Source organism: Armigeres subalbatus, chromosome 2 (assembly GCF_024139115.2).
Source record: "Armigeres subalbatus isolate Guangzhou_Male chromosome 2, GZ_Asu_2, whole genome shotgun sequence".
Lineage (NCBI taxonomy): Eukaryota > Metazoa > Arthropoda > Insecta > Diptera > Culicidae > Armigeres > Armigeres subalbatus.
The window spans coordinates 397,273,132-397,287,959 of NC_085140.1; the positions used below are offsets into that span (position 1 = coordinate 397,273,132).

General features: G+C 40.6%; 2 protein-coding genes across 5 annotated transcripts in view; one reads left to right on the forward strand and one right to left on the reverse strand.

Moving 5' to 3' along the window:
- LOC134213250 (serine-rich adhesin for platelets) overlaps positions 1-14,828 on the forward strand; it is a 427,675-nt gene that overhangs the window by 295,810 nt on the left and 117,037 nt on the right. The gene's annotated exons all lie outside the window — the stretch shown is intronic.
- Positions 247-1,882, reverse strand: LOC134217504 (uncharacterized). Its single transcript, XM_062696275.1, is given in 3 exon segments — positions 247-497; positions 566-884; positions 886-1,882. Coding segments are annotated over 3 exon segments (1,455 nt in total). The 5' UTR covers positions 1,839-1,882; the 3' UTR covers positions 247-314.

A 14,828-nucleotide genomic window follows, 5' to 3' on the forward strand; every position in this document is an offset into this window, starting at 1 on the left:
TTCCGTGGAGGAGCGTTTTGTATAAAGTCAGTTTGGTACGGCGGCGAGCTCTATTTGTGCGAAGCGTCTTGTGGAGTCGAAATTAAGTACGCTTTCTTGTCAGGATGCGTCTCCGAATTCTTCCGCTGGTGTTGTGGAAATTTCCTCAATATTCCCATAGTTAACAATTTAAGTATTGTATGCTCGGCCATTGCATTATTTTTCCTTTTGTGTTTCAAGTACTATGCCGATGAAGATAAAAATCTTTCCAAATCGTTAGGACCCATAATGTTCATAATTTATTATTTCTATTAAATTTTTTATTTGAACCATTTCTATGATAACATTAGACAATCCAAAAACTTGCTGTTGATTTCCCGAGCATAAAGTACAATAGACCTTCCGACTTGGTTGAAGCAATCAACTATTCTCCATCCCATAGCGCGTTCATCACTGACGAACATGTCGACTGTATCTGACATTTTTCTGCTTGCATATGCAGTGACGTTCAGCGAAAACTGAAAGAAATAAACATTTTAAATCATTTTACATTTTTAACCCCTACCAACAGAGATTTACAACTTACAAGATTGCTATCGAAGCACTGTCCGGAAGCCTCGGGGCATGACTTCATGGACAGTAAATCCCCGGTAGAGAAAGCGATGCGACCTATGGCGTTCCACAACTGTCTTTGAATAGTGCTGCTAGTCTGGTAGAATTTAGTCAATTCTGTAGTTATACAACTACCCAGCTGTTGCATACGTGTCGCACTCTGAAGAAGCTGTCGTACGGAATCTTGCGTACATGAGATAGCGTTGGCACGGGATTCTACTGCAAACTTGCTGGTGATGTTATCCATAGATTTGACCAGTTCGTCTGTGACATTGTAGACATGATTTTGTAGATTTTGTGACCTCGTTAATAGTATTGTTCGTAATATTATTCACATTCTGCGATGATTTTTCTTTTTCGGTCGTCATGTTGGACAAGGCTCTCAACAGGCTGCTGTTATCGATTCCAAAGTTGTTCACCTGCTCTAACACATATCCATGCGATTGACCGTATATATCAAATGTTAGAGTCAAATTTTCTATGAGTTCATTTTGAGCTTTCAATGTTGTTCGGTTGAAGCTAATGAAGGCATTTGCTATATTTCGAGTAGATCTGTTAACAGTTTCATTCAATTGCGCCTGAAAGTTAATGATCTGCTTTCGGTCTGATGCGATTATTTTAATGGTAGATGCAATTGAATTCATGTATGCGTTTATGGCTATCAAAGAATTTGTGACATTCTGTAGGATGGTGTTATCGATATAAACGGTGATGTTGTTTGTGCTAACAGGATATTCTGCATTTCTTGTTTGTTTGAGACTTAAATATAAGAATTTCAGACCTTCCAGTAGATATCTCATCGCGCTTTTGTTCAATACTGTTAGGTTTTTATCCAGATCGTTATACAACTCTATCTTCGTTGAGTTTTCCAAAGCTCCTGTTGCCGAACTTGATCCTTTGACAGCGTAAAATGACTGTCTCAATAATGCAAATATAGAACGAAACCATTTATCCATTTTCATGCTGTTATTACTGGCTCCTCTGTAAATTGTATCCATTAGAGGTATCATGTGGTCACTAATATTTTTCGATATATCAAGAAGTGCACCGAGAGTTCCACTGCTATCAATGGCTGCTTCAATTTTTGTAATTGAATTCAGAGGATCATAAGTCCATTCTGCCGTTGAGTTCACTGCTTCAATAATCTTATCGCTGATGTTCGGTGCATCAACTTTTAAACCGAATATACACCAAACTCCACTGATGACATTCAATAAAAGCACCACGATTAGCACCGATCGAACCATTTCCGTGGAATAAAACCGCTTCCACTTATCTTCAGCTGAATCAAATTTGATCACGACGTAGACTGACTAAAGTCGTTCAGCGTTTCAGTATATGTATTTATACCTTGAACTTGAATATGCTAAATATATGAGAAAATCATAAACAAAACCTGGAACCAAACGAGATCAAGACAAGGAACCAACCAGTGAAAGGGTTTGATTTTGTCCTAACGGCATAAAAGAAAGCGACGCAAAGCTTCGCACATAAATTACGTAACGTTGTGAGGAGTTATGCACTCTATCCAAATGGTACGATCCGTAAAACATTGGTTTTAATTCAATAGGGTGTCATTAAGGGAGGGAAAGCTGTCCCGCGATAGGAAAGTTACGTATTTTGTGTACGGTCCTAAATGGCGAATGTCGAAGAGTAGATCAACTTAACCTTGCAAAGGTGGTGGAGTCGTTTTAGACTCACGCTGATATGGACGAACATATCAATATGATTTCGTACAGTTATGAAGGTGAAAAGCTGGATAGAGCAGATATTTGAAAAACGAACCAATCCAAAAAAGGTAACGCGTAAAATCAGCACAGAAAACAGTTCCATTAAATTTGATTGCATGTTTTCCGAGTAATGACCACCCGACACGATAATAGTCGTATTAAATAATTAATATTATTTACATAATAAATTTTACGTTAAGCTCCGCACACCCTGAAATGGATATTATTCCCTTCGAATAAAAGTGGTTACCTTCAATACATTTGTCGAAATATACATTACAATTTTTATAAACTTGATGTGTATATGCACATCATGTGAAAGATTTAACTCGAGACATGCATTGGATGTAATCAAGTTCCTCCAGTGGTATTCGAACCCACGACAACAGACATAACACATGAGATATACACTCATAAAATTCATATTTGCATAAGCACTAATATATCTGTTGTTTTAATTTTTTTGGGCATATTACGAACCAGATGGCGGTAGTGAGAAAAGTCAAGCAAATCCGAATTGCTCGCCACGAGTAAATGATTGGCCAACTAACGAGTATTCAAGTTGTCCAGTAAATCAGTGTACGATGGATATTTCTCGAGTGTTATGTCTGTGCCACGACCTGAATTTTTCTCATATTGCAATTGGTGTCTATATCAGTGACTATAGACTCCCTTGTGGGGCCTTCCTTGGCCGTGGGGCTACAAAGCAAGACTATGCTGAAGGTGGTTGGGTCTGATTCCCGGTCCGGTCTAGATTATTTTTGGAAATTTTCTCGACTTTCCTGGGCATACAAGTATCATCAAAAACTATATATGATATGATAGATGCAAACATTTTAACTTGGCTTTGAAACTTTACAGTTAATAACTGTGGAAGTGCCGAATGAACACTAAACTGCGAGGCGCCATTGTCCCAATAAGAAGAAGAAAAGGATCAAGTATATAGACTTCCTCAGGCTAGCAGCCACCGACTAAAGCCAATTGCAAGAGAGTTCGTGGGGCAGTACCAAAGTAGATGAAGATGGCGGTATGGTGATGGACCTGGGAGAACGCGCGCAGGACATAATTTTATCGGCTCCGGATCTCCAGGAAATCCAGGAGGAGATTGGCCGGCTGAAGAGCAACAAAGCCCCTGGAGTTGACCAACTACCAGGAGAGCTATTTAAACACGGTGGTGAGGCACTGGCTAGGGCGCTACACTGGCTCATTACCAAGATTTGGGAGGAGGAAGTTTTGCCGCAGTAATGGATGAAAGGTGTCGTGTGTCCCATCTACAAAAAGAGCGATAAGCTGGATTGTAGCAACTACCGCGCAATCACATTGCTGAACGCCGCCCTACAAGGTAATTTTCCAAATTTTATGCCGTCGACTAGCACCAACTGCAAGGGAGTTCGTGGTGCAGTACCAGGCGGGTTTTATGGGCGAACGCTCCACCACGGACCAGGTGTTTGCCATTCGCCAAGTACTGCAGAAATGCCGCGAATACAACATGCCCACACATCATCTATTCATCGACTTCAAAGCCGCATATGATACAATCGATCGGCTATGGCAGCTAATGCACAAAAACGGATTTCCGGATAGACTGACACGGTTGATCAAAGCGACGATGGATCGGGTGATGTGCGTAGTTCGAGTTTCAGGGGCATTCTCGAGTCCCTTCGAAACCCGCAGAGGGTTACGGCAAGGTGATGGTTTTTCGTGTCTGCTATTCAACATCGCTTTAGAAGGGGTAATACGAAGAGCAGGGATTAACACGAGTGGTACAATTTTCAATAAGTCCGTCCAGATATTTGGCTTCGCCGACGACATAGATATTATGGCACGTAACTTTGAGAAGATGGAGGAAGCCTACATCAGACTGAAGATGGAAGCTAAGCGGATCGAACTAGTCATCAACACGTCGAAGACGAAGTACATGATAGGAAGAGGTTCAAGAGAAGACAATGTGAGCCACCCACCGCGAGTTTGCATCGGTGGTGACGAAATCGAGGTGGTAGAAGAATTGGTGTACTTGGGCTCACTGGTGACTGCCGAAAATGATACCAGCAGAGAAATTCGGAGACGCATAGTGGCTGGAAATCGTACGTATTTTGGATTCCGCAAGACGATCGAATAGCGTTCGCCGCCGTACCAAACTGACTATCTACAAAACGCTCATTAAACCGGTAGTCCTCTACGGACACGAGACCTGGACGATGCTCGTGGAGGACCAATGCGCACTTGAAGTTTTTGAAAGGAAAGTGCTGCGTACCATCTATGGTGAGGTGCAGATGGCGGACGGTACGTGGAGGAGGCGAATGAACCACGAGTTGCATGAGCTGCTGGGAGAACCATCCATCGTTCATACCGCGAAAATCGGACGACTGTGGTAAGCCGGGCACGTAGCCAGAATTTCAGACGGTAACCCGGTGAAAATAGTTCTCGACAACGATCCGACGGGCACGGGCAGCGGGCAAGGTGGATCGATCAGGTGGAAGATAACTTGCGAACCCTCCGTAGACTGCGTGGTTGGCGACGTGTAGCCATGGACCGAGCCGAATGGAGACTCTTATATACCGCACAGGCCACTTCGGTCTTAGTCTGGTAATAATGATAATAATAATGAGGTACCCCATATATGTGTCCCGTATCATGTGATCAATACCCGAAAATGGATAATTTGTATAGCAGCAATCACATACGGACAGACATTTCACAGTTCGTCCAGCTGAGTAGATTTGTACATAATCATATGGGTTCCCGAGCCTTTTATCAAGAGTTCATATTTCGAGTAATCCTATCGCCTTTGCCGCTCCATACCGTAGCTACTTTCAAAACCATTTCATCAACTTTCATTCAAAACTATCGAATTGAATTAATTTGTTTATTAATGCAATACGATAGTTTTGAATGAAATGTTTTTCTGAATACCAAGGGAAGGTTATGTGGTGAACTTGATTGGAAATACCAATCCTCATAAAATCGATGCCTTGTTTCAAACTCAGTTTGCTAAACTAATACATCTATAGAAGAGTCTAAAACCTGTTGCTTTAAAATTTCAAACTTCTAATTGACTGTCCCACGTCCTATTTTTCTACGTTATTGAGTTTTAAAGAATCTTGACATACACACAGTGAACAAAACAAATGCACGAATCATTTCAGAGATTCAATATCAAAACGAAGCAGCTCTTAAGCTCCCATCACATGCAATTAATTGTCCTGCAAATTTGCATTTTTGGGTCTACAGTTGCTCAGAGGTTAGATGTGCGGCTACAAAGCAAATGAGGCTACAACTATAGTTGAGATTCCTTTATTGTGCCACATTCTCCTGTCTCTCATATCCTGTTTATATGGCATTGGGTCATCTGCCCATTGCCATTTAAACACATGCATGCGTTTTTTATTTGGACTTAAACTCAAGCAGCATATTTGTAACCAAAATTCCTGTGATTTATATACGGTTGAATAGAGTCATATAGGAGTTGCCGAATCGCTCAGAATTGTATTGGGTTAAGACGGTATAATATGACCCTTCTAAGGCAATTCTTAAATATCTTATAACCTTTCAACGCTATTTATGCAAACTCCGTGTTATTTGGTAGTCGAAGGTCAAAAGGTCAAAAGGTCGAAAGGACATAAGGTCGAACAAAAAATCTGAGTCAAAAGGTCGAAAGGACTACAGGTCAAAGTGTCAAAAAATCGGAGTCAAAGGGCCGAAACAAAAAATCGGAGTCAAAAGGCCGAAATACAAAACGTTGAAGATCAAAGGTTCGAAAGGGTAAAAGGTCAAAGGGTCAAAAGGTCGAAGGGTCAAAAGGTCGAAGGGACAAAAGGTTGAAGATCAAAAGGTCGAAAGGACAATAGGTCAAAGGGTCAAAAGGACGAAGGGACGAAAGGTCGAAACAAAAACTATGAGTCAAAAAATCAAGTCGAGACAAGTACAAGACACTGAAGACGACCTCACAGTTGAGGTGAATCAAAAGGTCTAAGGACAAAAGGTCGAAGGTCAAAAGGTCGAAAGGATAGAAGGTCGAAGGGTCAAAAGGTCCAAGGGACATAAAGTCGAAACAAAAAAATCTGAGTCAAAGGTCGAAGGACAAAAGGTCGAACGGACGAAACGTCGAAAGAACAAAAGATAAAACTAACGATTGTAGGACAAAAAATCGAAATTCAAAAGGTCGAAGGTCAAAAGATCGAAGGTTTGAAGGTGAGATGGGATAAAATGTCGAAAAATGAGGCAAAACGTCTAGTATGGTTGAATATCTTTCGCATATTTATGATTATTTGTGTTTCATCTGATAGGGTAAAATGCCTAATAGTGGACCCCCTAGTAGCGGAATTTTGCTCTTCCTGTCATAAGGAGTAGAAATTTTCAAAATATTAATTCTGCTTGATATCGAACAACAAGCTCTGTATCTCCTCTTCTTGATACATACATAAAACACCCAAGTACACGACGTTATTCGTCAAAATTAACAAATTAAAGTCTAACTGAATTCGCTCTATAGTAGACCCCTTGGGGGTCCATAATAGGAAATTGCTTCCCTATAGTCGACACTTCATTTGATTTTCATGTCCCGTTTCGGGACGTTCTTCTTCCCTATTATGGACCACCCAAAATATTCCTATAATGGACACGCTCGTGTTTATTTTTTATAGAACTGTAAAAAATATCTAATTTTACTTTCCATAGCATTTCCAATGCATGTAATCAAATCATAGGACTGTAAGGTAGGTTCTCCCGGTGGAATACCATAGTAAAATGTTTACATTGTGCTGTAATAATGCAAAAATGGCTGGAGGGTCCACTATTGGGCGCTTTACCCTACTATGAAGTTGTAGATTTTTTCCTTATTTTAATTATAGGCTTTTCTTTCCGAAGGAATTCCTGGAGGAAATTTCGGAGAAATTTCGAGAGGAACTTCCGGAGGAATTCCTGGGGGAACTTCAGCAGGAATTCCTGGAGGAACTTCCGCAGCAATTTTGGAGGAACTTCCTCAGGAATTCCTGGAGGAACTTCCGCAGCAATTTTGGAGGAACTTCCTCAGGAATTCCTGGAGGAACTGCCGCAAGAATTCCTGGAGGAACTTCCGCAGGAGTTCCAGGAGGAGCTTCCGGAGGAATTCCCAGAGGAATTTCCGGAGGAATTCCCAGAGGAATTTCCGGAGGAACTCCCAGAGGAACTTCCAGAGGAATTCCCGGAGGAACTTCCAGAGGAATTCCCGTAGGAACTTCCGGAGGAATTGCTGGAGAAACTTCCGGAGGGATTCCGGGAGGAACTTCCGAAATAATTCCTGGAGGAACTTACTTGATTTGTCTTCTTTGTCGTATTTATCTCATTTGTTTCATTTGTCTTATTTACAACAGCACCACTGTTACCACCGTAATCCGGGGGAACATTGATCATTTTTTAATTGTTTTGTAAATATTTCCCCCGTAAGTGAAATCATAGCTTTTTTCATATTTTTAAAACGAGTACTGCTACATGTAGAACGTATAAGGTTGTTGTTCTTGATCATTTGATAATTTTAAACTTGTTTTAAAAATGTTTTTTGTCGAGTTTTTTGGTGTTGCCTTTTTTTCCCAAGTTAATTTATTTGGTAGGCTCAGGCGTGTATAACACTTTACGGAGCCATGTTTCTTTGTGATAAATACAATTATTGTCATTTTTTCAGTTAGTAAGAGAGGGGTAGGAGCCAGCGTACTCGTAGTGACTCGAGGTTAGTTTACAATATTTAAGGATAGACGGGGCTTAGGATTCGGGATCAAGGAATTTCGGCTGCTCATCCGGGCATTTGGCGTAAGGGACGATGTGGCGTGTCGTCGTGCTCGAGGATTGGTTTACTGGGAGCGTCTTCCGGATGGCATGAGTAACGGAGATCTACGGAACATACCGCAGACAGAGACAGTACAAAAAACTTTGACAGAAAAAATTAGATTTTGATGTCAGAATCACAAATGAAACTATAAATGGCCTGCATATAGACCGCATCACGACCCCCAAAACACCTCGAATTTCCCTGAAGGGTTGTTTATCTCGGGTCACTAGGGTATCCAATAGTCGCTCTCTGGAGGCGTCATTTTCCGAGCAGAACCAAACTACGTGATCGATGTCATCATAACCGGCTCCGCACCTACATAAGTTGCTATCGACAAGATTTATTCTGTACAGATGTGCGTTTAGTGAATAGTGATTGGACATAAGTCTCGACATCACGCGAATGAAGCCTCGACTTAAGTCCTCACCTCTGAACCACGCTCGCCCAGAAACTTTTGGAACTATGGAAAATAGCCACCGTTCAAGTTCATTGTGTGTCCAATTCCTTTGCCAACTTTGAAGAGTACTCTGACGGACTAATGGGAAAAACTCGTTGCTCGAGAATTGTCTATCATAAACCTCACCTTCCTGTGCGCCCACCTTTGCCAGCGAGTCTGCCTTCTCATTGCCGTAGATTGAGCAGTGAGATGGGACCCAAACAAAGGTAATCTTGAATGATCTTTCGACCAAAACACGCATCTGCTCTCTTATGTTTGTAAGAAAGTAAGATGCGTGCTTAACAGGTTTCATCGACCGGAGTGCCTCGATAGAACTAAGACTATCCGAGAAGATGAAATAATGGTCTACGGGCTGATTGGAAATTATCCTCAAAGCGAAGTTAATTGCTGCCAGCTCAGCAACATAAACCGAACACGGTTCCTGAAGTTTTTGGAAGGTGGTTGAAGTTACATTGAAAACACCGAAGCCAGTGGATCCGTTGATGCGAGAACCATCAGTGAAATATCTGTTGTTGCAATTGACATGTTCATATTTTTCCGAAAAAAGTGAGGGAATAGATATTTGTCGAAGATGATCTGGTATTCCTTGAATAGCATGTTTCATGGACAGATCGTATACAATTGAGGAACTGTCGTTGGTGAAGTGAACTCGAGGGGGGTTATAACACGGAAGACAAAGATCTGATGATATGTAGTTGAGATAAACTCTCAGGAATCTTAAACGACAAGTTAGTTCAAGTATATTATCGAAGTTATCTAGAACAAGTGTGTTACTTGTTCCACATTTGATGAGTATTCTAAGTGAGAGCTCCCAGTAACGGTGCTTTCAAGGAGTGACTCCAGCAAGCACCTCCAGGCTCATGTTATGCGTTGAATGCATGCAGCCAAGGGCAATACGCAAACAACGATACTGAATTCGTTCCAATTTGATCAGGTGGCAATCAGCTGCTGAGAGGAAGCAGAAGGAGCCATACTCTAAAACAGAGAGAATAGTCGTTCTATAGAGTTTAATGAGGTCTTCCGGGTGAGCACCCCACCATGTTCCGGAGATAGAACGTAGAAAATTGATCCTTTTCCGGCATTTTTGTATCAAATACTCAATGTGGAGTTTCCAGGTACATTTGGAATCAAACACGACCCCAAGGTATTTAGAAGATAAAGATTGGTTGATGTCATCATTCAACAGCTTTAGTTTCAGTTGAGCAGGGTACCGCTTCTTAGTAAACACAACCAACTGAGTTTTGACGTAGGACTTACGTCTCTCTTTACTATACCGGGTGTAATTTCAAAATATTCAAATCGACCGCGTTACGCTGTGTTGAAAGATTTTAAACGTTAATAGCGTTCGTTTCAGTGGACGAATTTCTGCGGTAAGCCCCTCAATCGACAGATTTCAAGTATGCCTTCCATGTTCATGCTTTATAAAACCCGAAAAACTTGTTTCAATAGACATGAAACTGTTTTCAATGAAAAACATTAAGATCAAGGGAACCAATAAATATGGGTACCGCATAATTCTTGCATCATTCCATTACCACGTTCTGATTGGTGCAGACACCAGCGAATGAGCAGCCGCTGGTTCTGCCGAGAAGCCATAAAATAGCGCAACGCGATTTTTTCCTTTCATTCTGACCGGGACAAGCGAAGCAACCGCATCATCGATTGAACAGCACTCACACCTTTTAGCAGGGAATGAAGTCTGCACCGACCGCTTTTTCGGCTCGACACCGTCGAAGCGACCATCATCAGCCGAAACCTAGCCAGTACAACAGCAGTCCACCCTACAGACCCGACAAAGCAGCAATGCTGAGCAGATACCGGCAGCAGCAGCAGAGTCGAGCCGAGACCGGCCGGCATCGGTGCTGAGCCGAGACAGGCTGAAGAAAAGCCACATGATGCAGCGTGTATGTCCAAAAAACAAACGGTTCTTCAGAGAGCCAATAATAGAGATCAATATCAATGCTTTCAATACCCTTCGGGATAGAAATTGTACTTGGGTGCCAAATCCAGTATTCCAGAGTTAAAATTTTATGCGCTTATTATATTTTCATAAATAGTTTTGACTAACAGTGGATAATTTTTCTGATTTAACCGCGAAGTGGACGAAGGACTTCGCTTGACCATGCCTTTTAAGATTCATAAGATGTTCAAATCTCTCACATAATCTTATTTGGATAAAAAAACACCGATAACAGCTCAAACATTAATAAACTATCAATCGATTTTTCATCAAATGTCGGATTTTTTGGCATTGATAAAAAAAATATGTAGATAAACATTGTTTGATACTGACCGCACACAAAGCGAACGTAATCGAATGATCGTCCCATGTTATTAATTCTAAATCTTATCACCCGAAATCCCATGTCCGGGTGTTTTCTTCCATCTACTACTAACAATGTTGTCTCAGAAAGAACACGTACTTCCCACCTGAACTGCAATTCTAAGCTCGCTTGCCCGGCTTATTGGCCTGTATCTAGCGAAAAGTCCCGTTAGGAAATAGACGCCAGCAGCGGGCAACAAGCGTAAAAAAGAAGAAGCCCTTCTCGAACGCGTTGATGATGATGACGCTTTGGCTGACAAAGAAGCGGGATACAAGACACTAGCTGATTGGCCCACCAATTGGGAAGCATAGAAGATTCAAAATAAGGTATAAAAGAAAAGTGCATTCGCTCGCAGAGCATTTAATCTTTTTTATACCATCACTAGAAATTCGCGGTTATTTGAAAAGATCGTTTTCTTACTTTTTGCACTTAGCCGAAGCAAACAGCCTTTTTCAAGGCTCTAAGAGTTAAAAATAATGTTCTCCTTCAGTCGCTATCGCATGCACGGATTAGAAGGCTCTTCAGTGGAAGGGCTGAGATACAGCCTGCATCCCCTGCTGAGCCAACTTGTGGCTTATTTCAGGCAGTATGTCAGTGGGAAGGTTGCCACTGTCGAGGCCAATATTCCGTGACCGGACAGATACTTCCTGAATTTGTTTGTTTGATGATTCTTGTTCGAGGTAGATTTGATTTCTGTGTCGGTTTGATGAGAAGATTTTGCCAAGGAATGGTATGCAACGCCGATTATTTATCCAATATAATTGATGTGAGAAATCTGGACATATTATGTATCTTAAAGGCATGGTCAAGTCAAGTCCTACGTCCACTTAGCGGTTATGCCACAGACATTACCCACTGTTCGTTTTTTTGCGGTGAAAACTCGATCCCTAGATGTCTGGCCCAAACAGTCAGATTATCTAGGGTACTTTGCAATGGTCCTTGCAAGACAGCTGCACATGGACCTCTTAGAGAGACCACGGCATCATCTGCAAGTTGTCTGAGCGTGCATTGTTCTTCCAAACAATTGTCAATATCTTTGACATAGAAATTATAAAGCAAGGGACTTAAACATGAACCTTGGGAAGGCCCATGTAAGGTTTTTGCCTTTCGCGTATACTAAGTATACGTAAAGGCAATAGGATCACTCCACAACCGAACTTTTGATAGAAGGCTCGGAGACTCATAGTGGTATATACCAATCGACTCAGCTCGACGAATTGAGGAGATGTCTGTATGTGTGTATGTATGTATGTATGTGTGGTCCCCCCTTGGAAAAAAATTCAAAATCGATGCTGCAATGCATTTAAATGAACGCAAATAAATGTAAATTGATGGAAATAACTAAATCTATCCCCCTAAAATGCATTTTAACCTCTCTCATGTGATTTTCTTGTTTTAAATATAATACACGAGAAAGGCACCATCACCGCTAGGTGGATTATTCTGGGCTTTTCAATTTTTGGTAACTTTGATCAATCATTTATCTATAGAGAAAGCGTATGCAAACGCCTTAAGGTAGGCAATTATAGTTGGAATCTCTTACGCTGAAGCGATGTGCATCGATTGTTTCGAGAAAAACATCATCACCGCTGGTGGAATTATCTAGTTTTTTTTAACAATTAACAAAATTTCGAAACAAAACTATGGATTGAACGAGATAATAAGATTGCTTATCATATAATTATAGGTACGAGCTTAATTTTTTGGTTATTATACTTGTTTTAAATGCTTTTTTGGCAGCATGCTGTGCGTTCAAAAATTAATGTTGATTTTATGTTCAAATTTTTGAGGTTTATATCATTCACTCACAATAAGTAATTGTGATGACAGGAAATAATATTTTATTCATTTCTTGAAGGTGGTGAAACTGAGCAATGTTACCCCGGTGATCAATGTTCTTCCGGATTACGGTACCCAAATCCTTTTCAAAGCTTGTGTGGAAACCTTCTACAGAAATCCTCTCACGATATTTTCTAATGTTGTTCTAGAAACGGCTCATGTTTTCATTTTCCAAAACCAGCTGGGGTTTATTTATTTTGATCTCCTCATTGCGTGAATGATCGGCGCTGCTCGCCGAACCACTGCATGAGTGATAAATTTCTTCCCCATTTGTTGCCAATTCCTTTTGTTCTCTGTTTACGGCAAATTCTAAAGCGTAAACTGCATAATGATAAAATAATTTTGGCGACACTGACAGCGTCATTCTGGTGGGCCAAATTGGGCAATTTTTTCTCTCAGAGAGTGCTACCACGTGCTTTTTTTAACGGAAAACCCTTCCCTCAGACCTTAATGAAGTTAACGAGTAAACTTCTAACGCACAAGACCGCCTAATTTTTGAAATTTTTAATTGTTCAGGCTTCAAAGAGTTTTTGATGTCGATCAATAAAAGTTCACTTCACAAAGTACTTGTTCAAATCTGGTCAAAAAATAATTCTAAGCTAGAAAAACCAAACTCTAAAAAGGCAAAATTGATTAGATCGTGATTTTAAATTTTTTTTTTTCCTGAAATGTATTCAGATCGGTTTTAAAAAACAAAAAGTTTTGGTATTAGAGGGTTAAGTAAACTCTAAAGAATAGCGTCTGTTTAAAATATAAGGTATAACTCGTAAGAACACTCAATGATTAATAGAATGAAACCTCCGATTTTTGTCTATTCGACAATTTGTTCTGTCTACCTTTTGTCTCTACGACTTTTTGATCCAGTTATTTCTTCCAACCCTCTTTTTCTTTCGACCTTTTGTCCTTCGACCTTTTGTCCTTTCGACCTTTTGTCCTTTTGACAGGGTTTGCGAAGCGGCCATGTTTTTGATGCCATTCGATTAATTTAACACGAAGGCGTAATTATAGTCATCGAAAACCTCCCACGGAAAATATGTTTCAAATACCGTGATATTTTGGCGAATTAGAACGCTTGGTACCAATCGAAATATGAAAATTTATTAAAAGCATCAATATTCTTGTTGGGGGCCCTCTTTAGCCGTGCGGTAAGACGTGCGGCTACAAAGCAAGACCATGCTGAGGGTGGCTGGGTTCGATTCCCGGTGCCGGTCTAGGCAATTTTCGGATTGGAAATTGTCTCAACTTCCCTGGGCATAAAAGTATCACCGTGTTAGCCTCATGATATACGAATGCAAAAATGGTAACCTGGCTAAGAAACCTCGCAGTTAATAACTGTGGAAGTGCTTAATGAATACTAAGCTGCGAGGCGGCTCTGTCCCAGTGTGGGGATGTAATGCCAATAAGAAGAAGAAGAAGAAGAAGAAGAATATTCTTGTTGAAACACACCTCGCTTTCATACTTTCGCACAAGTTCTCGAAAAATGGTGAAAAATAATTACGTCTATTTGGAAAAAATCAGTTCGGAATAGTGGTTTGTTTACCAAATAGAATTGTCAGTGGGAAACCCAATTTCAACCGAACAATGGGAAACTCAAAGATGTTGGCTATTGTCAAACGTAGTGGGTAGGATTGGGGGTGCCAGATACCTGCCTTTTGACCTCTTGTCTTTTCAACATTTTGTCCTTTCGTCTTTTTGTCTCTTCGACCTTTTGTCCTTCCGAACTTTTGTCCTTCGATTTTGTCCTTCGACATGGTTTGATTTTCAGTGACAATTTGTCCATACTCGTTGGAACAATGAAGATGCATTGCAAATGGATTTCTTGAGAATCTTCTTCAAATGAATTAGAACATAACACACGGTGTTGTAATTAAAACCTTCGATCTAAAACATAAATATGATATTAGTTATTAATGCAATAAAAGATTGTAATGAGAATAAAATTTTCTTCAAGTATAACCGCCCTCCAAAAAAAATAAATAAATAGTTAATGTGAAAACGTTGACGCTTTGAAACTACGTCGAATGCAGACCAGCGTCGGAAGCAGTTATTGTCAAATTTATTTATGGCAGCCGCCATTATGGCTA